This window comes from Telmatherina bonti (assembly GCF_933228915.1).
Source record: "Telmatherina bonti genome assembly, chromosome: 12".
NCBI classification, from domain to species: Eukaryota; Metazoa; Chordata; class Actinopteri; order Atheriniformes; family Telmatherinidae; genus Telmatherina; species Telmatherina bonti.
Genome location: NC_136610.1, coordinates 7,712,139 through 7,734,053, shown reverse-complemented (window position 1 = coordinate 7,734,053; position 21,915 = coordinate 7,712,139). Strand labels below are relative to the sequence as shown.

Sequence of the window (21,915 nt, the reverse complement as noted above, 5' to 3'; positions counted from 1 at the left end):
AACAGCGTTCTGGATACTATCGTCCAGAACAGGAACAACGTTCTGGATACTACCATCCAGAACAGGAACAACGTTCTGGTTCCTACCATCCAGAACAAGAACAGCGTTCTGGATACTATCGTCCAGAACAGGAACAACGTTCTGGATACTACCATCCAGAACAAGAACAGCGTTCTGGATACTATCGTCCAGAACAGGAACAACGTTCTGGATACTACCATCCAGAACAGGAACAACGTTCTGGTTCCTACCATCCAGAACAAGAACAGCGTTCTGGATACTATCGTCCAGAACAGGAACAACGTTCTGGATACTACCATCCAGAACAGGAACAACGTTCTGGTTCCTACCATCCAGAACAGGAACAACGTTCTGGATACTACCATCCAGAACTGGAACAACGTTCTGGTTCCTACCATCCAGAACAGGAACAACGTTCTGGATACTACCATCCAGAACAGGAACCACGTTCTGGATACTACCATCCAGAACAGGAACAGCGTTCTGGATACTACCATCCAGAACAGGATCAACATTCTGGATACTACCATCCAGAACAGGAACAACGTTCTGGTTCCTACCATCCAGAACAGGAACAACGTTCTGGATACTACCATCCAGAACTGGAACAACGTTCTGGTTCCTACCATCCAGAACAGGAACAACGTTCTGGATACTACCATCCAGAACAGGAACCACGTTCTGGATACTACCATCCAGAACAGGAACAACGTTCTGGTTCCTACCATCCAGAACAGGAACAACGTTCTGGATACTACCATCCAGAACTGGAACAACGTTCTGGTTCCTACCATCCAGAACAGGAACAACGTTCTGGATACTACCATCCAGAACAGGAACCACGTTCTGGATACTACCATCCAGAACAGGAACAACGTTCTGGATACTACCATCCAGAACAGGAACAGCGTTCTGGATACTACCATCCAGAACAGGAACAGCGTTCTGGATACTACCATCCAGAACAGGAACAGCGTTCTGGATACTACCATCCAGAACAGGAACAACGTTCTGGATACTACCATCTAGAACAGGATCAACATTCTGGATACTAGCATCCAGAACAGGAACAACGTTTTGGATACTACCATCTAGACAGGTCGGGAAAATGGAAATAAAACCTGAATTTGATGATTTACAAACCTCATAAACCCATAATCTATTCCCAATAGAGCATAAACAGAAGATCTGATGTTGATGTTTTATGATTTTAATGGAAAATGAGTCATTGTGGATCTGATCTGTAAAAAGTTGGAACAGGAGCAACAAAAGGATGGAAAAGTAACTGGTACCAATGACACACAACTGGAGGAGCATTCTACAACTAATTAGAGATTAACAGAACTGGATATGAAAGGAACATTTCATGATTCTCTACTGGAAACCAGTGCATGGACTCAGGAAGTCTCCAGAAACCACACAGTTCAGGCTAAAATCCACACAGGCAGGTTGAAGCTCCATCATGTGTGAAGAGGATCCAGAAACACGCCGTCTTCTCTGGACCAAAGCTCATTTAAAATGTTCTGAGTGGAAACCTGGATGAAGATGTGGAATAGTTAGTGGACAGCATGGACGGCGTGTCCTGCAGACTAAAGAGGAGAGGGAGCATCCAGCTTGTTATCAGCCTGCATCTCTGATGGGATGGGGTTGCATTAGTGCCGATGGCGTGGGCAGCTTCCACATCTGGGAAGCTCCATCAATGCTGAAACATCTGATCCCATCCAGACAACGTCTCTTTCAGGGAAGACCTTGCAGGTTCCACCATGCTGGACTACATCCTGATGGTGGAACAGGAGAACTGGTCTATGTTGCCTTTGTTTTACTGGAAAAAAAAGGGGTTATTAGATCTATAAGTCATGACATGGTCTTTTTATCTACATACATCTCAACTGTAATGGAATTAGCTGAAGGTTTTCAGGATGTCATGTTTTGGTGTGATCACATATTTATTTTCTGCAGCAGATGAAGCAGGATCTTTCTTTCTGCAGGGTACGTTCCATCACCACTGGAGGGAGGGGAACCTGGCATCAGCGGCAAGGTGCGAGGTTTGTCGCCGTTCGTGTGGGTCGTCTGACGTCCTGGCGGGGATGAGGTGCGAGTGGTGCGGCATCACGGTGAGAATCAGCTGATTATGGACCATCAGACATGTTGTAGATGAACCCTGAGCAGCTTCTGCTCCAGTCACAGCTTCTTGGTTGTTCACAGAATAAAGGGAAATTCCACTTTTATAAGCTTAAATTTGTTCTGTAGTTTAATACAAAGTCACACATTAAACATGTATTACTCAGCATTCTTTGGGAGGTTAAAATTAAATTGCTGTAATTGATCGTCATGTTAACAGTCCTGATCCAGCCTTCATGTCTTCATCTCTGACGTAGTTGTTAGTTCCCAAAAAGATTTAGATCTTTGGGCTTTTGATGATTTTCCCCCAATTTTCTGCCCAGTTCTTGAACCAGAACATTTTCAGATAAACGTACTTTGACCTTTAAACCAAGAGATGAACCAGTGTTGCGTCGCCACATAAAAGAAAACAGCAAGGAACCAGTTAAAACTGCCTGATTGGGATACTTGTCACCAGCAGCCTGTCACAAAGACACTCTGTGTGTTCGCATTTCTTTAGTTTGGTCTCTGAAAAACAACAAAAATAACACAGTTTGACAGAAAATAAGCTTCTAGCCGCAACAAGCTGAATCCCAAAGAGCTGCTCGAGGAAAACTGTCTCACGTTTCAACATGGCGTCCGACGCGTCCTGAACACATTTGAAGAAACTGGACAAAAGATTTGTAGTAAAGGCATTTCCATCATCAGTTGAAACGGTAAAATCAAACCACGTGATAGCCACATCATGTTACCTATCCAAATCCACCAACCACAGGCCCACGTGTCACACACACACACACACACACACACGCACACACACACACACACAAGCATCCACACTGCAATCGCTGCCTCAACCCCCCACTGATAGATACTGTTACACTAATAGTGTTTAATTAAAGGTTTTATGAAAAAGGTAGGTCTTCACATTTCTTTTAAAATGTCCGTTTCTCACAAAAGGTCTTTTATATTTATTTCAATCCAAACTTGAAAAATAAATAAAAGATGAGCTGCTGAGGACCCAAAGTCTCCGGCTAAATGCTTTAGGTAAAAAAAAAAAAGTGTTTATTCGATATGATATTATATTGATTTAATGGATATCGAGTCCGTTTTTACCTATTTTTCTAATTCAGTCAGTTTGATTTTGATTTGCGATCCTGATTGATTTGAAAAGAAATGACAGTTAATTGAACATAGACGTTTCCGTTCATTTCAAAATAAAAAAGCAAGTAGAATATGATTAAACTTTTTATTCCTGAGCTCATTTATTTAAATCAAATGAAAGCAAAACCGTTTTTAAAACAAAGACACAGAAGTAATGAACTGAAAACAACATGCCAATCAAAATACAGCTATTTTCAAAATAAGAGCATTTGATAAATGGTTATTGTTTGGATTTGTTTTATGATATTTGCATTTTGGATTGATTTCATTGGCTCATTGACCACATGATCAATATATTGATGTAAATTGAGGAATTGTTACAACCCTAGTTTTATTTATTTTGAATAAAAGCATAAAATTGAAATTTGACTAGAAAACCGCCCAGAGGTTTTCTGCTTCTTCTGATGGTTTAGAAGAACCTGATTTAACCTTTGATGACTGATCTGTAAAAACTACTCTGCCATTTACGCCTCTTTATGTAAAATAAGGGTTTTTTTAGGGCGAGTGTCCTCAGGAGGCACAGAAATATAAAGTTGTATATCATCGACAGCTATGAAAGTTTGTGCTGTTTCCTCATTATGTGGCAACGGTACGACATGTAGAGATTAAAAACAAATGGTCTTAAAATGGAGCCTTGGGGATCGCCATAATTCCACCACGAGGAAGCTGGTTCTTCTGTCTGAGAGAAGATCAGAACAAAGTTAAAACTGTACAATTTAGTTGCTCTTTTCAGTTTAAATTTCCACAATGATTCAATAATTCTGCCAACAAGTTATTATAGCTGACAAACCTGAAGGCTTTTAGCTGTTGAGTGAGACGGTGATTGAATAAAGACACTTCTGGAATCATATCAACAGGATACATCGAACCCTGATCAATATTCAGGTTATTAAAGGATCTGTTTGTTCTTTATGGTTATGTAACTGTTTCCACCAGGTTTACCGCCTGTTTCGGCTTTTTACTGTCATACGTGTAAATCACAATTGTGCTCAAGTAAACTGAAAGAACTCTATATTCATGAACTGTCTAGCTTTAACAAGTCGCCATTACAGCTTAACTTAATATGACGCATGAGAAAGACTAAGACAGTGTTTTAAATACCGCTGTCCTTCATATTTGACGTGTATTCCTGCTCCAACAGACCTGATTTAGGTTAATGGACCTCTTCAACCTGGTCTTTACCAGCCAGTTAATGAGCCATTCATTGCATCCAGGTGTCTTAAATGTGGAAACTTCTAAGATGCTGGGTCTGGCTTTGGACCTCGAGGTCTGCAATTTTGTAGGTTTTAGATGTTTCCCTGCTCCAACACATCTGATTTGAATTTAATGATTTTTCTCAACAACTCGTCATCAAATGTTGCCCAAACATGTTGCTCTTAGCGGCAACCTCCAGCAATTAAAAGGGAAGCCTCTGCAGAAGTGCATAAAACTGCATTTCCCTCTTCATGCCGAAATTCTGCATATTTAGGGGCGTGTCCTTTTGATTGACAGGTATCCGATCTCCCGCTTCAAGTAAGAAGAACGTAGAACAACCGCGGTTTTTAGCCAGTTAACAACGTGACTTAGCATTAGCCCGCTTACCTCCATTAGCTGGTTAGCTCCTGTTATCTCAGTTGTCTTTTATTTATACAGTTCGGAGTTCACTCGACGTCAGTCATCCACCATGACGCTCACAGTCACCCTCTCAGCTCCACCTCTTTGCCCATATATGTATTTTCCGGGATAGACGACACGCACGCCTTTGCCAAGATGGTGATGGTAGGAACTGTAGGTTTCCCAAAGGAAACCTATGGAAGACGTCATTGAGGCTCCGCCCGTCTTTTATATACAGTCTATGGTTGATCTATAAACTCTTTGGCTGCTGTTGGGAGTTTCCCTGCTGCAACACACCTGATGCACACCAGACTAGTTTGATGTCAAGCTCTGCATATTTATGTTATCTACCCATTGATTTGAGTCAGGTGTGTTGCAGCATAGAAAGTACCAACACGAGCAGGACTCCGCCTCTCAAGGAATGGCGTTAGCAACCCCTCCTCATGGGGAAATGTGGCGTTAAATGACTTGGCACTGTCTAGAAGAGCAGACAGTAAGTAACCAGAGATTTTAAATCAGCCAGGGTAAAAAGTCCTACTTTTCATTTGAGCGTATTTTTGTTTTTATTGTATTTTCTCTGTTAGATAAATTAATCAGTTGCAGCTGGTTCTGTTCTTCTTGCATAGAAACAATGCAGGAAAAGGATCATTTTGAGGCAACTTTTTCCTGCAGATTATTTACTGTGGGGGGGGGGCTTAGTTTCAGTAGCTCTCCTGTGTTTTGCCAAAATCTCTTCTTCAGTTTTGCAACCAAAGTGTAAATTATTTTATTTTACCCTCAGTTTTGTCTTACAGGTGAGTTTTTTTTTCCCCAAAAGTCCTCAGCAATGATTTCAGGTTTCATCTTTCATCAGACCAAACACAGTTTGGACCTGCTGTGTGTGTGTGTGTGTTAATATGTCTGTCTTGTCCTCAGACCCACGCTGCCTGCTATCCCAGCGTACCCTCAGGGTGCAACCTGGGACGTCTGCGCTGCATGTTGCTGCATCCAGCCTGCATTCGCCTGGACTCCAGAAACTTCAGCAAGATGCACCTCTACCGCATCACTGAGAGCTGCAGCCACGACCTGGGTACTCGCACACACTCAGCGCCTTCACTCTGAGTTGAAGCGACTTGTGTTATTTTACCCCCCCCAAAAAAGGAGGAACCCCACAACATGTAACACAAACACACAAAAACACACACTGCCATTCAGCCCACATCCTGTGACGCTGCTGATACACCAACTGAAACCTCAAACGCTCGTCTGGTTTCCTGACAGCGGCGCTGCTGATCCGAAACCGAACCATCAGGATGTGAAACCTTTCGACTGTCTAAAGATGTTTCTCACAAACAAACCAAGAGTTTATACGCAAAACAATTTTGTCTGAAACTTTCAGCACTTTTTACTACAAAGGTTCTTCCAGCCTTGTAGGACGTGACTTCCAGAGCAAACCGAGGCGTGAAAGACGAGTCCGAGCCTCGACACAGCAGCAGAGACATCTGGGGAGAGACCGGACGCTGCTGAGCAAAACAGAAGAACTACAAATGAAATGTGGAAATTATTTCAATTTAAACAATTAAAGGACAAAAAAGCAAGACAGAAATATAATGTTAATATTGACAAATAGTTTTTTTTTCTTTTTGTTAATTATTTTTTTGTCTATTTTTCCTCTGTGTTCAAGGAAGACAGAAAATTTAATCCTGGAATTAAAGTAATATTATAATTACTATTATTATTATTATTATTAATAATAATAATAATAATGATAATAATAATAGTACTACACATACTAATATTAAAGTAATATTACTTTAACATTAATATTTAATATTACTTTGATAAAATTACAGTAATATTATAAAATGATTTAATAAAGTCCAAGATATAAATGCATGTTAGTTTATATTAGTATATAATATATAAATACATATTTGTATTCATATATTAATGTAAATAATAAATATACTCTTTTTAAAAATGTATATAATAAACGTAGGAATATATGATAACGCGTTATATTTGACCAGATACCTTCCTGGAAAAAAAGAAACAAAAGAAGAAAAAAAAAATCATTATTTTCTTAATGGGATTTTACGTATTTATAATTTATTTTAAAGGTGCAGCTTGTAACCAGGTCAAAAGCCAAATGACAGAACGATGTTATATAACATTAATAAGTCAGTTTCTATTAGAAGCTTCTCATTATATTCTTTCAGAATGAACCATTTATATCGACGTGTTTTAGGCTCACACACATGGTAACTGTCATTTTTACCACCGTTTTTACCACTGTGTCTCTGAATGGACTCTCTGAGCATTAAAACTGCAGCCCCAGCTTTGTGTAATAGGTGTTAGACCACCGTTTGGGATAAATAACATGTTAAAAGGACCACAGAAGAAGACAGTACACATGTACACAATGGTAAAATAGTTACCTGTAGTACAATCATTACTCCTCCTCAGACACCTGGATTCACTTACAGGCCACCGACGGCCACCGTCCGCTATGTAGTTACAGTCATTGCTATGCCCAACTTTACCAGTAGACGTCTGTAGCTCTCACACATTGTGCTTTCAGCGATGTGAAGATTCATCAGGTGTGATTTGTGTTTCCTCCAGATCACTCCGATGATGCCGATTCATCTGCTACAGCATCTAAAGACAACCAGCCGGCTGCTGCAGAGTCAGGTGGGTCTGTTCTCCATCTTTCTTCTGCTTTTCCAGTAAAACATCTACCTGAACGCCGGCTCTGGAGTTTCGAACACTCTTCACAATCTTGGACGATAATTGAGACAATCCCATGTCCCTCAGCTGATCAAATCTGAGCAGGAACGGCAGAGTAAAGTGGTCACCTGACACAGGTGTGTTTCTGCTCTCTGACTCTCAGGTAAACAGTTTCTTAAGGTGTTCGATGGCGATGATGCAGTCAAGCGCGGCTTTTTCCGATTGGTGTCCATCTGCAGAGCCACGAGGAACGAGGAAGTGGTGGTGAGAGACACACACACACACTTACGCTGCCTCTTCTACGATCTCGGCTCAGGAAAACTTTGGGAATCTTTTCATATAGAAAGTCATAATTAAAGTTGTTATTATTCACCGAACATACGCTGAAAGTCAGAATCAAAGTGTGTGTGAACCAAGTGGCGACGTTGGACAAAAGTTAGGCCTATGCATAAAACTGCAGTTCCCCCTTCATCCACTAGGGGCTGCAAAACAGAGCAAATCCCCATAGACTCCCATGTTAAAAAGAAAAGAAAACTTCACAGCAGAAATAAACATGTTTACAGCCTGGTACAAAAATCCATTTTAGGTTTAATAGGTCAGGTTTACCTTCATGACAACTGTGGGGGGAGTGGATTTTTTTCTAATTCGCTTAAAAGTAATTTAATCTCAAAATTCGGCATATTTAGGGGCGTGTCCTTTTGATTGACAGCAACCCGATCTCCCACTTCAAATCAGAAGAATGTAGAACAACCGCGGTTTTTAGCCGGTTAACAACGTGACTTAGCTTTAGCCCGCTTACCTCCGTTAACTGGTTAGCTCCTGTTATCTCCGGGTTAGCTCGGTTAGCTCTTAGCTACAGGCTGCTCGGAGTTCGCTCGATGTCAATCATCCACCATGACGCTCACAGCCCCCCTCTCAGCTCCACCTCTTTGCCCATATTTGTATTTTCCGGGTGACACGACACGCATGCCCCTGCAAAGATGGCAATGGTAGGAACCGCCCACCATTTATATACAGTCTATGGTGTGAACACACTGTCAAGGAGGAAAGACATCAGCAATGATGATGAAGTAATTGCTTCTCATCAGTGTGGGAGGAGTTATGAGCTCATTTCCAGACTATCTTGAGTCTGTCAGTATGCAAGACTCCTCCCTGTCTTCCCAGGAGAAGACATCCCAGTAAGTTCAGCCCAAAGTTCGACTGTGTGCCACATAAACTGTAAAAAAAATGTCTCTCCAGGCCTTAATTAGCTTGTTAGTTGTTCATGACAGTCCAGTCAGACAACCGGCTTGTTTGGAAGAGCTGCAGGAGGAAAAAAGAACAGCCTAGGTTTGCAAAGCTGCATCAGAACAAACACAAGAACGACGTTCTTCAGACAGACCAGACCAAGCAGGACATGTTTGCTGTAATGGTGTGTTTGGTTTTCTGTTCATTCTGACCAAAGACGCTTCGTAGCAACTGTCAGCACGGTGGTGGCGGTATGATGATCTGGACAGCTGAAGCTTGGCTGAAACCGTCTCGTGTAGCAGGACAACAAACTCAGCAGCAGATCTACAACGTGTTGGTCAGATCCAGTCAGAGTCCAGACCTCAACCGGACATGCTGTGGCGGGACCTTCATAGAGCTGCGAACCTCAATGAGGCAGCGCATCGTTGCAAAGGAGAGCGGAGCAGAATTCCTCCATTCCTGCGAGAGACTGATAAAGTCATGTAGAGAATCATGACTTCAGCATGTTGCTGAGCTTCTCCAAGCTGCCGAGTCATCCGACTGATTTTAGCTCGTAGGAAAAGAAAACCTAAAACTCAGAGCAATACCGGTGTCGTCCTGCAGGAGGCGGCACTGAGGCTCTTCTACCTGCCAGACGATCCGAACGGCTTTGAGCTGCACGAGCTCGGCGGGCTGCAGCGTCTCCACAGCGACGACATCCTGAACCGCAACGGCGGCGGTCCGGACAACCACGGCTCGCTAAAGGATGGAGGAGACTCCTGGCTCCTGAGGGCCAGACCGAGGGATGCGGATGTTATCAAGGTGTATGCCGGGTGGCCCAGGTGAGACCTCAACCAGGTGTCACACAGAGATGCTGCATTCAGGGACGGCTGTTAATTACATTCTCTAGTCTTGTTAAGATGCAGGAAAACCTGATGATTCCTTTTTGTTCCCATTTCTGGGAAAATCTGTCAGGAAAACTAATTCTAAACCTTGAACCTTTTCAGACCTGAACTTGTGTTTTAGATTTCCTCTAGAAGTTTAAAAACAGTAAAGAAATGTAGAATAGTGAGGGATTCTGGTTGTTTACAGACTGGCTCTTGTTGCGTTTCAGGTCGGGCGCAGCGTTTGTTCCCGTCTTCGTCTCAGAGAAGAGCACCGCTGCGACTGTCCTCAGCGAGGTCCTCAGTCAGCTGGGCCGACAGGTAACCAGCACCTGCTGAAGCCTGGAAAATCCTGGAAAAGTTTGTTGACTTTGTTTTCTTGGCGTGTTTCAGGACGACGACGTGTCAAGCTTCAGTCTGATGGAGGTTTTCATGAGCAGCAAACAAGGTGAGAAAACGAGACTAAAACAAGCCAAGTTCACCACGTAACGTCTGAGACCGACTGAAGTTTGTGTCTGCAGTGCAGAGACAGACGCTGAGTCCCGACGAGAAGATCCTGGAAAAACTACAGGAGATCCGGAAGGTAAGAGGAGACAGACGCCTCCGATGGCCGCTGCTCCGATAAAAACCTGATTTTACAGCAAAAAGACGTCAGCAGAGTCCAGCTGGACTTCCATGAACCATGATCTGACTGAAGTACGGTGGCCCAGAGGACGAAACTGTCAAAGCCGGCTCTGAAACGTAAACAGAAAAACAAAAACTAAACGTGTTAGAAAAGGAAATCAACGTTTTGTTGTATTTTGTCCCTCAGAGCCACCGTACAAACTTACTTCCCCCAAACTGAAGCAATTTAACTCAATCGGATCATCTATCATTACGAGCAAGCCTTGGTTTCAACTGTCAGACGTGATGCTGATGCGGTTGTCATGACGATGCTGCGTGTGGTTCGGCAGGCGTCTCTGCGGCAGATGAACCAGACCCGGTTCTACGTGGTGGAGAACATGAAACAAGTGGTCCAGGTGAGCCTGCTGATTGGAGGACTGCCCCCCCTGCTGACCAGAGAGAAGTATGTCCAGCTCGTCCAGGAACACCTCGCCGTTAAGAGTGAGTCGCCTCCGCGGCGCCCCCTGCTGGCAGGCTTTCTTAAACACTCATCATGTGAGAGACGCGTTCATCAGGCAGCTGATGTTTTATCTGTTTCACCGAGCTGGTAAATAAGAAATAAATGTCAACAACATGTAAACAAATAGGTTAAAAAGATCAAATAAATGTGTCATGTGATGAAGGCGGAGTGTGTTTTCACTCCCGAACAGCAGCGCAGACAAAGCCGCTGCTTCAGACCAGTTAACACATTACCAGCATCACCATTAAGAAAACATAACCAGCTGCTGAGTTGCGTTCAGCTCCGGGTGTTTCTAGTGATACGGAACAAATCTGTGGCGGATCGTTGAGCCAGATGTTGCTTTGTTAGGTTTGTTTTTCTCTTTTTGTTTGTTTTAACTTGTTTAATTTCAGCATGAAGCTGTTTCCGGCTCGGCTCACAGAGGTAAAAAAAAAAAGAGGAGTCGCACTTTGGAAAAGATTAATGATAAATGAACGTTATTTAAAGAAATGAACCAAAATAGACTTAAGTGAGGGATGGACATGTTGAATAAGTCAGTAAGGAAAAGCAATGAATGGTTGTGTGACAGGGTGTGAAAATGTTGTAAAAAGACAACAAGAGAAAGTGTGTGTGTGTGTGTGTGTGTGTGTGTGTGTGTGTGTGTGTGTGTGTGTGTGTGTGTGTGTAGGGCTAAAGCAGGTTTTATAGGTTTAGCCACGCCCACCTCTGCAGGTGCAGCACATCCTGTTCACCAACAACATGAAACAAAACCAAGATGGCGGTCCATCACATTTCCTTGTGTTGTTTTTATTTAATTTCTTTTGTTTTATTTATTCTCTTTTAGTTTAGTTCATTTTGTTTAGTTTGATTTTATATGACTACTTTCTTTAATAGACTTTAGTTGCATTTTGTATTTTATGTTTAATTTAGTTTTCGTCTTTCATTTGACTTTGTTGTATTTACTCATATTCATTTATCTATTTTGTTTAGTTTTGTTGGACTTTTATAATCATTGTACAGAAAAAAACAGACTGTATAAACTGGGTAAGATCCTAGACCTGGACTTAGACCTGACACACGATTATAGATATGCCCACAGGCTTGTACAGTAGACACGATGGCAGCATCACTGTATCTGCCTTTCCTTTTACCCTGACGCTCCATCACTTGGGAACAGGGTCAGTCTGGACCATAGACTGTATATAAACCAGCTAAAAACCGCGGTTGTTTTACGTTCTTCTGACTTGAAGCGGGAGATCGGGTACCTGTCAATCAAAAGGACACGCCCCTAAATATGCTGAATTTAATTACTTTTAAACGGGTGAGTTAGAAAAACATTCACTCCCCCCCCAGTTGTCATGAAGGTAAACCTGACCTGTTAAACCTAAAATGGATTTTTGTACCAGGCTGGAAACATGTTTATTTCTGCTGGAAACATGTTTATTTCTGCTGGAAACATGTTTATTTCTGCTGGAAACATGTTTATTCCTGCTGGAAACATGTTTATTCCTGCTGGAAACATGTTTATTCCTGCTGGAAACATGTTTATTCCTGCTGGAAACATGTTTATTTCTGCTGGAAACATGTTTATTTCTGCTGGAAACATGTTTATTTCTGCTGGAAACATGTTTATTTCTGCTGGAAACATGTTTATTCCTGCTGGAAACATGTTTATTTCTGCTGGAAACATGTTTATTCCTGCTGGAAACATGTTTATTCCTGCTGGAAACATGTTTATTTCTGCTGGAAACATGTTTATTTCTGCTGGAAACATGTTTATTTCTGCTGGAAACATGTTTATTTCTGCTGGAAACATGTTTATTTCTGCTGGAAACATGTTTATTTCTGCTGTGAAGTTGGTTTTCTTGAGTTCCTTGACATTGTTCTTACTTTTACTATTAAACTTAGTCCTGCTGTTTTTCTCCCATCTGCTTTCTCCAGACGTTCCAGTGATCAATGTCATTCAGGATGTTTTCCCGCCACATTTCTTCCTGGAGTTGGACGGTTTTAACCCAGTTTTAGTAGTTTCTAAATCTCCTTTTTTAAATCTCGGTTTTCTCCGTTTCATGCTGGTGATCTGACTCTTCTGAAACACACCGACATCTGTAACACAACCACAGGATGCGTCTTTTCACGCGGCTGTTTAACACATGAGATGCTGCTGACTTGCATCGGTTTGCAGCTGAAACATCATTTGTTGTTTTTCATTAGTTAATTATTGAGCTCTAATCCTGTGATGAATTACTGGCTTGTTTGGACGTCCGTATTAGTGAGGCTCAGCTCAGAGAACCACGATCCCTGCAAATCATGACAAATGCAGCATCTCATCTCTGTATTTTTAATGACGCGGCGGCTTGAGCATCACCGACTGCTTCAGGATACATTATGTATAATCCTTCCCGTTGCTTCGACGTTCCCAGTTTGTCTCTGCGGGTTTGGAGAAAACTGCATTTTCCTGCTGTGCACCTTGCTCAAAAAGCAACTTTAATTTGTTTATCTTTACAGCATCGTGAATAATGGAGCGTTTTAATTTGACTGGATCCATTTTTATTCCCACCTTGCTGCACATCGTTTGTTTCCTCAGCGGGAAGCCAAACGTTTGTCAGGAAACATTGAGGTCAACTCTCAGCAGGAACGGCCCTCTAACGGCTCTCCCTCCTCTCTGTCTGTCTCTGCAGGTCACCTGGTCACCACCAGCCAAATCTACGGCAGTCAAGGTGAGGCTGTTGTCATGGCAACCAGCCTGCTGGCTGGTTTCAAAAGGGCAGGCTGTCAAGAGGTGTTTCGCTCCTCTCCTGTGATCCCTCACCTTTCTTTCCTGCATCAGGAAGGAAAAGGATAGTCTGAATTTATCAGACCAGAACAAACTGGGAATCGTCCAGATTCGGTGGTGAATTTTATGCTTAAGTCCAGTTAAAAACTGACGCTGCAGACTCCAGTTTAGTCTGAATACACGTTGGAAGAAAAACCAGCTGTGATATGAGGAAATACCATGAAGTGATCAACCCTTAGATGCTTCCTGGACGCCTATTAAAGGCTGTTTTCTGGTATATTCATAAGTTAAGATGGTTTATCTGCAAATTTGCCACTTTAGTGGACATCAGGAGAGTCTCCCAACACACCGCCAAACACTGAAGAATAAACACATGCAGCATAAAATGTCATATATATACACAAACACATAGCAACCAGGTTTACCTCGGTGATAAACTGGACAAGAAAATGATAAGAGTCCATTTTACTGAATATTTCTATTATATAAATATGACAAGATATTATTTCAGAGATATTTCTGTAGAATAGAAAAATAATCTACATAAAAAGTCAAAGAAAAATAAATACAAATGAAAATGTCTCTGTACATGTCTGTAGAAGTAAAACATAGTATGAGACATTGTTTTTAAATAATTCACGCATCAGAGGGTTAACACACGCGTAAAGCTCACGCTCTGCATGTGTCCGCTGTGTTCAGGTGCAGTGGCGTTGCAGATCTCTTGTTTCTCGGAAGCAGAGAGGATCTACATGCTGGCCAAAGACACTTCCATCAGTACCAAGATGCTGACGTCGCTGGTCGTCCCGCAGATCGAGGTACGCGGCTGCAGAACTCACAAACCACCTCTCTACACTCAGATGTTTCAGCATCTCCAGACAGTTTTAGTGGCAGAGCCTCCATCGGCTCTGATGCCTGCTTTCATGTGTGTGGACTGCCTGGTTTGGGTTTGACATAAACATACATGTAGGATCCCAACGTCTTTAAAGCCAGTCGGCATCCTGACATGATGTCCTCAGCTGTCAGATTATCAGGCTAAAATAATGTCAAATTAATTTAAACAACAAACAAAGAAGAGTTCAACAAAAACAAAACATACATTTGACATTTGACTTCGACTGGTATTTTGTTCAGGGTGTGTATTATATAAGTACAGAATAATATTTTCTGATTATGCAGAAAATATAATCAGAAAAGATAATAAGTAGAGGAAATAAACCACGTGCACTGTCCTCCTCGTGCTCTTTGTTCCTGATGCAGCTTCTGTCTCTTTAATCCCGCCTCCTGAATGACACCGGCTGCTCTGATTGGTCAAACCGACGGAGTAAACCTCCTTCCACCTGTAAAAACCCAGACATGAATCCTCCTCTCTGATGTCGTCTGGTTCTTTCTTTCTCAGCACAGCAAACTGGGAGAGGACGTGTGTCCCCTGCTGGTGTTCGTCAACCCGAAGAGCGGCGGTCTGAAGGGGAGAGAGCTCCTCTACAGCTTCCGGAAACTCCTGAACCCTCACCAGGTCTTTGACATTTCCAACGGAGGACCGCTGGCAGGGTGAGAGCGAGCTGAAAGGCGAGGTGTCTGACTGGGTTCATCCCAAACCAACCACAGATCCATCACCAGTCTCTTCTCATCACACAGTTTGTTCCTTCAGGTTTCTCCGTGTAAAACGACCCGTTAACACGCCTCAAACCGCAGACTGTAGCTGGAAAAACCTGCGGGATGGCGGTCCTCCAGCAGAGACCGGGGCCGGTCTCTGCTGACATGTCTGGACACTGGGACACTAGGGGGGGGGGGTTCGAATCAAAAAGTTGAAAATCAAGATTTTTCGGCTTCGTAATTTTAAAATAGATTTTTTTTTGTGAAAAGATAGATTTTTTTTCAAATAAATAAAAATAATCTATTATAAAATTTTTGTCATTTTTATTGTTTTTATTGATCTTTGTACTCGTCTTCCTGGGCGTTAAAGCAGCAGAATGATGGTCTGAGCTACTGGGCTGTTTTTTCCTCATTGAAATCAAGAAAAATGACGAGCAAAAAAAAAAAGTTTTATACTTTTTTTTTTTTTTTTCGAAGAATCGTGAGAATTGCAATTTAAATCGAATCGGCACCCAAAATATCGAATCGAATCGGGACAAAAGCATATCGTCACAGCCCTACTGGACCCCCCCCCCCAACCAGCAGCCTTCTTTCTGTCCCACCGCGCTGCTCTTTTCATTCATTCTTTTTCCATTATTCATGTTTTTTAATGTTTATTTTTCCTCGTGAGCCATCAGTCTCATGACCATATATGGGCGTTTCCAGGTGTTTACCTGGTCAGTCCGTTACCTGGAGACACGAGCAGCTTCATCGTCTGCAAACCCGATGGGGAATCTGATGGAGGCGTTTTGTACGGAGCTTCTGCAGCGCGTCTTAGCAGATGTAGGAAGATACTGGTGAATGAGAGCAGAGGAGCTGGTCCCAGTCTGGTTCGGTTCTGGTCTCGTGACTGTGACATCATTGGACGTTAAGCCGAAACTGTCTTATCTGCTGCAGCCTCCACACCTTCAGGGAGGTCCCCAGGTTCCGGGTTCTGGTCTGTGGGGGTGACGGGACGGTGGGCTGGGTGCTGGGAGTACTGGAGGCTGTGAGGCACAAACTGGTGTGTCGGGAGCCGCCCATCGGCATCGTACCACTGGGAACAGGTGAGACAGACGCTGCAGGACTTGTTTCTCCTCTCGTTTGCTTTTCTTCTGGATTCATGAAGTTCTGCTTGGCGAATCAGGGAACGACTTGGCTCGAGTTCTGCGCTGGGGGACGGGTTACAGCGGCGAGGACCCCCACCACATCCTGGTGTCTGTGGACGAGGCTGACGAGGTTCTTATGGACCGCTGGACCATCCTGCTGGACGCCCAGGACTTGTCGGAGGACAGCAAGGACAACGGCTTCCTGGAGCCGCCCAAGGTGCGTTAAAAACTCCTCATCAGGAGCTTCCATTCGGTTCTTCATCCAGTCAGACGGGAGAGTCGCAGGTGGAAGTTTTTACGGATTCAGGGTCAGACTGGTCTCCAGATGCGTGTGGCGGGAGTTGTTTCAGGTGTCAGAAAAACCAGGAACGCGCTCGGACTTTAAGGTTCAGATGATCAACAGCAGACATGACGAGGACTCACAACGATCCGTCTTCCTCTCAGATCGTCCAGATGAACAACTACTTCGGCCTCGGCATCGACGCCGAGCTCAGCCTGGACTTCCACCTGGCCAGAGAGGACGAACCCGACAAATTCACCAGCAGGTAAACTTCCCCTCACGCTGAGCAGAGCAACACAACTTTATTTATACACCGTGTTTCTAAACAGTGTTACAGAGTTTAACGGCAACGCGGAGTTTAGATAAACAAGAATAATAATGTAAAAAGTCCTGCGATGGACTGGCGCTCAAAGACTGCTGGGATAGGCTCCAGCTTCCCCGCGACCCTTCATCAGACTCAGCGGTTAGGATGATGAATAAATAAATGATGCAAAAATAAAATTTCAATTTAATTTTCTAAAAAGTTACATTTTTTTATTTCTAATAAAAGACTGAATTAAATTACAACAAATTAAAATTTCCTTTAATGGCTTTAAAAATAGATTTTAAATATTTTATTTCACTGAAAGAAATTTAGAGCAACAAAAATAAATAAAATAAGTTAAAATCTAAAAATGATGATAAAATATTAAATATGTAAACTGATAATAGAATACAGTATCACAATAAAATAAGTAAAATCCTTTCTAACCCAGAAGTTTGAGAAACTTTCTGATAAAGTGACCAATTTATTATCAATAAATTTAGGAATTTATTATCAGTAAAAACTCAGACTCAAAGAAGCCATAAAATGAACAGTGATGTGGGAATAGGGTCTAAAAGGCAGGTTGTCGGGTTCAGCTGGGAGAAAACTCGACCAAGCATCTTCGTATCAACCAGGACAAAACTCTCCAGCTTCTCCTCGGGTAAAAACAATGCTTCAGATCTGTTAAAATCAGCACTGCATTTAGATAAAAGACCGGATCTGATAGCATTGATCTTACTTCTGAAGTGGTCTGCGAAGTCCTCACATGCTGTTTGTGATGGTTGCATGGAGGACTTATTAAAACCAGTGTTTATTAAAATATCAATGGTTTTAAAAAGGAACTTTGGATTGCTTTTGTTGACAGTTATGAGTTTTGAGAAGTGATCAGTTCTTGCCTGTTTTATTGTGTTATTATAGATTCTTAGCTGATCACGCAGGATTTCATAGTGCACTACAAGTTTAGTTTTTCTCCATCTTCTTTCTGCTCTCCTGCAGTTTTGTTTCAGCTCTTTTGTTTCTTCAGTTCTCCACGGTGGCTTCAGTTTGGTTTTTACGGTTTTTAATACAAGTGGAGCTGCTGTATCAATTGCTGATTTTAATCTGTTATTAAACTGATTAACAACTGAATCGCAGGAAGCAGGTAAGATCTCAGAAGGTGTTTGGTATAAAATTTCAATAAAATTCTCAGCCACTTCAGAAGTAATACATCGTTTCCTCACAGTTCTCACTGGGTTCTCACTTGATTTCAGATTTATGTCTTTATTTAGCTGCAACATCAACGTTACCTTCAAGTAAAGTTTGTTTTTTTCATTATTACAGTTGTGTTTTTGAATAAATCTAAAAACTCATTCATATTTTGCCAAGATCTTTTTTTCACGTGTACCAGCACATTTATTTATTTATTGTCTTGTAGAGCGCAGTAAAATAGTGAAAACTTTACAGCAAGGTGCAAAAAAAATCCATTAAAATCATGAAAAAAAAGCTAAAAGTGGTGAAAGAACGGTGAAAGAAACAGTTGTGCTCATTTATTCATTAAAGTAGGAAAAAACAGCTGCCTGTAAAATAAGCTGAAATTAACTTAAGTAATAATAAATAAAAAAATTTATAAAAATCATGACATTTTCTAATTCTGGTTCAATAGAAATATTTATTTAAAAAGCAAACAAATAAGATCATTTATTACATATTCCATCAGTCATAAAGTAATATGTAGTTGAACAATCCTTTAATGTTTCCGCTCCAGTCAGGTGTTTTCTGTTCCTCTCAGTCAGACTTCTGCACCTGTTGACAGGTATTTTGTCCCACTGCTCAACAGAAAAGTCTCTAATTTGTCCAGGACCAATTTGTTTGTTTGTTTTTTTTTCTTTCTTCAAATCAGTGAAATGAAAAAACAGTCTCTTATATTACTAAATTATATTTTTGCAAATTTTTAGTTATTGTTCCTTTTTTAAGTCTCCAGTTATTTGAGAGACTGTTGTAAATTCAGCCTTTTCTTTAATACATATGTAGAAACACCCAAGGATGCTCTGGAACGCATCAGGAACCCTAACTCAGCGACGCAGCTTGTTTCCCAGCAACACTGGTCGACTTCTCGGACCTCTGGGCCCAAACCCGCCTGCAGGCTCTCTGCACACTCCACGGGGGACTTGATGCCTCTCTGTTCTTAAGCTCTCGTTATGTCAATAAGACCGATCTGGGCGCCCCAGTCTGGTCCTGGAGATCCACCATCCTGCACCTTTCAGCTGCATCTCTTCTCCATCCCATCTGGACCAGTGAAAGTCTCGTTACCAGTCCTCTGCAGAGCTGCATGACGTGTGGAGGGGAGGGGGGGGGGTGTTCAGCCAGGTGTGTCTGCAGATCTGGACACCTGACTTGGACACCCCTGGTGCAGATCCTGCAGATGGATACATGCTGTGAGTCCTCTTCAACGGACCTCTGAGTCCACAGCAGCTTTTCAACCTTTCTTCTGGCTTTCCTGGAACTTCCTGGAACTTGAACGGTCTGCAGTCTCCTCCCTGCGGTCCTCCAGGGGGACAGTTTGGTCCACTATGTGGACTTGCCAGGAAGAGGCAGGTGTTTCGCCCTGACCTGCTTGCCCTGGTCAGTTCCCAGTCTGGTGTGGTTTTGGCTTCTCCACGTCTGACCGAGCAGATTCTCCTGGCCGTTGTTCACCTCGTCACTGGAGATGGCCTCAGGCAGGGATTGTCACGCCCGGTCTTGTTGCCAGCGGTAACGGTCCTGTCCAGCGGCTACTGAGGAAGAGCTGCAGATGCAGGTTGACAGGACTGGGTGGTACAAATAGGTCAGTAAGATGATGATCATCATCGTCGAAAATCCTTCACATCCAATAAGAAACGAAAGACTTTAACCTAAAGCTGTTGCAAATAAAACAAGTTTTAAGACCTGATTCAACAGGTTTGGAGCAGACTTCAGGTTTTTCTCAGATATGAGGCATAAAAACTAAACGCTGATTCTCCTTTTTTTTTTTTTTTTTAGTTTCAGCTCTTGGAAAAGAAAGCAACTTCATCCAGATGATCTAAGAGGTCTTAGTGGATCATGAAGACTACATTTCCCATAATCCCGTTCTCTCTCTGCCCTGCGCAGGTTTCATAACAAAGGTGTGTATGTGAAGGTGGGCCTGCAGAAGATCAGTCACAGCCGGAGTCTCCACAAAGAGCTGCAGCTTCAGGTAGACTCTCAGGACATCCCGCTACCGAACATCGAGGGGCTGATCTTCCTCAACATACCCAGGTAACACACACACACTCACACACACACACACACACACACACAAAAACAATGTTCTCACCGTCCTAATGCAACGGTCCTGCTCCTTCCTGTGTGTAGTTGGGGTTCTGGTGCTGATCTGTGGGGGTCAGAGGCTGACGGTCGCCATGGGAAACCGAGGATCGATGACGGCCTGCTGGAGGTGGTCGGAGTCACTGGAGTTGTTCACATGGTAAGACAACTTCCTGAAACGCCGTCCAACGAAACACACACAGCTCTCACACACGTGTGTGTGTGTCTGCAGGGTCAGGTGCAGAGCGGCCTGCGGTCAGGCATTCGTATTGCTCAAGGGAACTACATCAGGCTGACGGTAAGCAAACCCATACCTGTGCAGGTGGACGGAGAACCGTGGATCCAGCCGCCGGGACACATCATCATCTCTGCTGCTGGACCAAAGGTAGGTTCAGTTTGTCCCTGCAGGGCATCCATACTTCTCCCGTTCTTTGCTTTGCTTTGATTGAATGAATAATCTGCAGTTCAGGATTCTGTCACTGCAAAAACTCAGCCTTAAAAACAAGAAAAAATATAGAAAAACTAGGTAAATGTTGCTTCAAATAAGATAAATTATCTGCCAACAGAACAAGAAAATTTGCCTTGTCAAGACTTCCCAAAACAAGTAAAAATACTCTTAAAACAAGAGAAATTCTCTGGCATAAAAACTAAGAATTATCTTACCTTTAAAAAAAAAATAAGCATATGTGTATTAAATTTAAGATTTTTAATCTTACTTAGATTTCAGTTTTTGCCGTCTCAGCTTGTCTCCTGCAGGACGGTAATTTAATTTCTGACAGTGGATCCATGGTGTAGGACTGGAACAGGATGGAAAGGAGCTGCTGGCTGGAGGTCTGACCTCCCTGAGTGCTTTTTCTAGTTTATTTTAAAACGAGGATTTTTGGAAATATCTGATGTAAAAACATAAAATATCACTTTACTGTAGGAGAAACAAAAAAAAAAAAAAGATGTTTGATCTCCTTTCTAATTTTCTTTCCCAGAAACTTCAGTTTATTCTGTTATTCTGAATAATCTGCAGTTCAGGTTTTGGTCACGATTCTGTCTCAGCTTGTCCTCTGCAGTCATTTCTGTGTTTGTATCACTAACTTTTAAAGATGGAAACATTTATACAACCTCAGCTCTAGACAGGTCGGGAAAATGGAAATAAAACCTGAATTTGATGATTTACAAACCTCATAAACCCATAATCTATTCCCAATAGAGCATAAACAGAAGATCTGATGTTTTATGATTTTAATGGAAAATGAGTCATTGTGGATCTGATCTGTAAAAAGTTGGAACAGGAGCAACAAAAGGATGGAAAAGTAACTGGTACCAATGACACACAACTGGGGGGGATTTTACAACTAATTAGAGATTAACAGAACTGGATATGAAAGGAACATTTCATGATTCTCTACTGGAAACCAGTGCATGGACTCAGGAAGTCTCCAGAAACCACACAGTTCAGGCTAAAATCCACACATGCAGGTTGAAGCTCCATCATGTGTGAAGAGGATCCAGAAACACGCCGTCTTCTCTGGACCAAAGCTCATCTAAAATGTTCTGAGTGGAAACCTGGATGAAGATGTGGAATAGTTTGTGGACAGCATGGACGGCGTGTCCTGCAGACTAAAGAGGAGAGGGAGCATCCAGCTTGTTATCAGCCTGCATCTCTGTTGGGATGGGGTTGCATTAGTGCCGATGGCGTGGGCAGCTTCCACATCTGGGAAGCTCCATCAATGCTGGAACATCTGCTCCCATCCAGACAACGTCTCTTTCA

The 21,915-nt window shown here is 42.5% G+C and overlaps 1 protein-coding gene across 1 annotated transcript in view; it reads left to right on the top strand.

Moving 5' to 3' along the window:
- The window catches only part of dgkq (diacylglycerol kinase theta), a gene marked incomplete at both ends in the record, with an annotated part of 33,168 nt that overhangs the window by 10,795 nt on the left and 458 nt on the right, over positions 1-21,915 (top strand). Inside the window, 18 exons of the mRNA XM_079250382.1 lie at positions 2,010-2,135; positions 5,794-5,947; positions 7,480-7,548; positions 7,748-7,848; positions 9,415-9,632; positions 9,905-9,995; positions 10,068-10,122; positions 10,196-10,257; positions 10,628-10,778; positions 13,455-13,493; positions 14,249-14,364; positions 14,946-15,097; positions 16,079-16,227; positions 16,308-16,486; positions 16,714-16,814; positions 19,959-20,105; positions 20,202-20,313; positions 20,386-20,538. Of these exons, the coding sequence (XP_079106508.1) occupies positions 2,010-2,135; positions 5,794-5,947; positions 7,480-7,548; positions 7,748-7,848; positions 9,415-9,632; positions 9,905-9,995; positions 10,068-10,122; positions 10,196-10,257; positions 10,628-10,778; positions 13,455-13,493; positions 14,249-14,364; positions 14,946-15,097; positions 16,079-16,227; positions 16,308-16,486; positions 16,714-16,814; positions 19,959-20,105; positions 20,202-20,313; positions 20,386-20,538 (2,175 nt within the window). The remainder of the gene's footprint in view (positions 1-2,009; positions 2,136-5,793; positions 5,948-7,479; positions 7,549-7,747; positions 7,849-9,414; positions 9,633-9,904; positions 9,996-10,067; positions 10,123-10,195; positions 10,258-10,627; positions 10,779-13,454; positions 13,494-14,248; positions 14,365-14,945; positions 15,098-16,078; positions 16,228-16,307; positions 16,487-16,713; positions 16,815-19,958; positions 20,106-20,201; positions 20,314-20,385; positions 20,539-21,915) is intronic.